This window comes from Microtus ochrogaster, unplaced genomic scaffold, assembly GCF_000317375.1.
Source record: "Microtus ochrogaster isolate Prairie Vole_2 unplaced genomic scaffold, MicOch1.0 UNK21, whole genome shotgun sequence".
Classification (NCBI taxonomy): domain Eukaryota; kingdom Metazoa; phylum Chordata; class Mammalia; order Rodentia; family Cricetidae; genus Microtus; species Microtus ochrogaster.
The window spans coordinates 166,512-169,516 of NW_004949119.1; the positions used below are offsets into that span (position 1 = coordinate 166,512).

Here is a 3,005-nt window from a genome sequence, read left to right on the forward strand (position 1 = left end):
GAAATATTTGTAAAATATTTTTCTTTTTAGACTGGAGTATTCTTATGGAACTTATGAGCCTTTGGGTATTTGCCATTCAGTTATCTCACTCACATCTATTTGTGGCACACCCCAGGGGCATAATACTTTCCTCATATATAAAATCCACCATGACGCTGTATAAACGACACAACTAAAAGACAAGACTTCAAAAAAATCAGATAAAAATGTGCTTGCCATGAATTTGCTCAAGTTTTAATCACAGTAATTTATCACGTTCATTCTGATTCAAATCACAGGCCTCATAGAAAGTTAATTCATTACAGAAGACAGTATCAGTTTGTCATCCTTCAACTGAGCAAAGTTCTGAATTATACCTGGTTAATGATCACATCTTCTGTAAAGAAAAATAAAATGTTCTCGGGAAATGAGTGGTTTCTAGCCTTCTAACAACATCCTAAGAAACAAATATCAAGTGGTATACAGTTCAATAGTTTTGATGAATACCTACGTGTGAAACAATTATAATTTATAGATTCACTACTCCTTTCACTATCAATGTTTATTCAGTCCCTTGCAAAATATGTTCATAAAGACTTCAATATATTTAGAAAATTGATTTTTGTTTTCTCAGGGAAACAAAAAAATCTCTTTCATGGCAAGGAGAAATAAACCCAGAGCAATGACATTTTTATTTTACAGGTGAGTTAAACTGAGGCTCTGCAGTAAAGCTGGCAGGGATGTAGCTCCACAAGAGAGATGTTGACAATTAAGTGATATAAAAATGAATGGTTTAGGTGTAGAGAGAGATGAGATAATACACTTGGTTCTAACCATGCTTCTAGGAGGAGAATAACTATGACCTAGTGTCAGAAGAGGGAAAATTGCTGTATTTGCTATGTTCTGTAGGGACTAATGATGGAGACAGAAAACAGGACAGTTGTCACAGAATTCATCCTCATAGGACTCACACAGTCACAGGAAATTCAGCTCTTGGTCTTTGTTCTGAGCTTAATTTTCTACACCATCATCTTGCCTGGAAATGTCTTCATCATCCTCACCATCTTATCAGACCCTGGGCTAGGTGCCCCACTTTATTACCTCCTGGGAAATTTGGCTTTCCTGGATGCCTCCTATTCCTTCATTGTCACTCCCAGGATGTTGGTGGACATCTTCTCTGAGAAGAAGGTAATCTCCTATAAAGACTGCATCACTCAGCTATTTTTCTTGCACTTTCTTGGTGGAGGTGAAGGGTTACTTCTGGTTGTGATGGCCTTCGACCGCTACATTGCCATCTGCAAGCCTTTACACTATTCCACTGTCATGAGCCCTAGAGCCTGCTATGTGATGCTGTTGGCTCCATGGCTTGGAGGTTTTGCTCATTCCATAATTCAGGTTGTCCTCATCCTCCGCTTGCCCTTCTGTGGTCCAAACCATCTGGATAACTTCTTCTGTGATGTTCCTCAGGTCATCAAGCTAGCCTGCACAGACACCTTTGCTGTTGAGCTCCTAATGGTCTTTAATAGTGGCCTGCTTACTCTCCTGTGCTTTGTGGGGCTGCTGACTTCCTATGCAGTTATTTTATGCCATGTTCACAGGTCAGCATCTGAAGGAAAGAACAAAGCTATATCCACATGTACCACTCATGTCATAATCATATTTCTTATGTTTGGACCTGCAATCTTCATCTATACACGCCCGTTCACAGCTTTAGCAGCTGACAAGGTGGTTTCTTTCTTCCACACTGTAATATTTCCCTTGATGAATCCTGTGATTTATACACTTCGAAACCAGGAAGTAAAAACTTCTATGAAAAAGTTAATAATTCGCCATATAGTTTCTTAGCTATTTTTTTAAATAAATCATCAAGGTGAATAATTTTGCATGGCATTTATTGTTATAAATCAAATGCTGTTATTCTGACTATATCTCTTTTTCAGGTATTGTATAGTTGATATGGTAGAGTTATACATAGTGAAAGATTAAACTTTGTATGTTTTAAAGGTTGTAAAAAGGAATAACAGAGTTATTGAAGTATATGGGATGAGCGTGGTAAATGCAGAGACCAAAATTAATAAGATGCATGAGTGAGGAACACTAAAGCATCTTGTGTTGGCTCGTTTTAAGTCAACTCAACACAAGCTAGAAAGGAGGGACCTTCATTTGAGAAATGTTCCATAAAGTCTAGCTTAGGACATTTTCTTACTTGGCAGTTGATAGAGGAGGGGCCAGAGCACTGTGGGTGGTGCCATTATTGGGCTTGTGTTCCTGGAATCTGTAAGAAGTCAAGCCAAGGAAGCCAATAACCAACACTTTTCTATGGGTTCTGCATCAGCTCTTGTTTCAGGTTCCTGCCCTGTTGAGTTCCTATCCTGACAACTTATTGATGGATTAAGTTGTAGAACTGTAAGAAAAAGAAACCCTTTCCTCCTCAATTTGCTTTCAGTCATGGGTTTTATTATCTTATTAGCAACTCTAACTAGGATAGGCTTTAGACGGAAACAGAGTTTCAGTGTCCATCTTCTAAATCTAGTAACCATATTTTAGAATTTTAAGCAAAAGAACAAAAAACCCACATCCTGTCTGGATCATCACCATAATATTCTATGACTAGATTAACTCATTTTGATTTATGGGCTAATATGTTATAAAACCTCAAGTGTCAAATGGAGGAGGGCTTTCTGCTGCTTTGCTGAGATCCTCACCTGTTGGTATTCTCAATATCATCTGGTACAAAACACAAGGAAGTTTTGTGACATTTCCTATCTGTTCTTCTGTCTTTTCTCAGAGTTGAGACATGACTTCTTTTGGTCTCCTTTGAGGTTTCATTGTCTATTTCACTGCTTACAATATAGTCTAAAGTCTTTCTCTTCATGCAGACCATGGCAAAAGCATCTTGTTTTCTGTGAATTATTGTATTGCAAGGTAAATCTCATGGGGATCGTTTTAAAAACATTTAATCTCACAGCCAAAAGTGTCTCTTCTTGTTTCTCTATACAACTGAGACTTGCTAGTGTAGCACATAA

The 3,005-nt window shown here is 37.9% G+C and overlaps 1 protein-coding gene across 1 annotated transcript; it reads left to right on the top strand.

The window, feature by feature from the left end:
- The first annotated feature begins 897 nt into the window (after positions 1-897).
- LOC101983201 (olfactory receptor 4N4-like) lies at positions 898-1,824 on the top strand. Its single transcript, XM_005367594.2, has one exon. The coding sequence runs from the start codon at positions 898-900 to the stop codon at positions 1,822-1,824; it is 927 nt and encodes a 308-aa protein (XP_005367651.2).
- Positions 1,825-3,005: the final 1,181 nt, after the last annotated feature.

Bases quoted from the DNA above. Each gene is read 5' to 3' on its own strand.
- LOC101983201 (XM_005367594.2), top strand. From the start codon at position 898: ATGGAGACAGAAAACAGGACAGTTGTCACAGAATTCATCCTCATAGGA.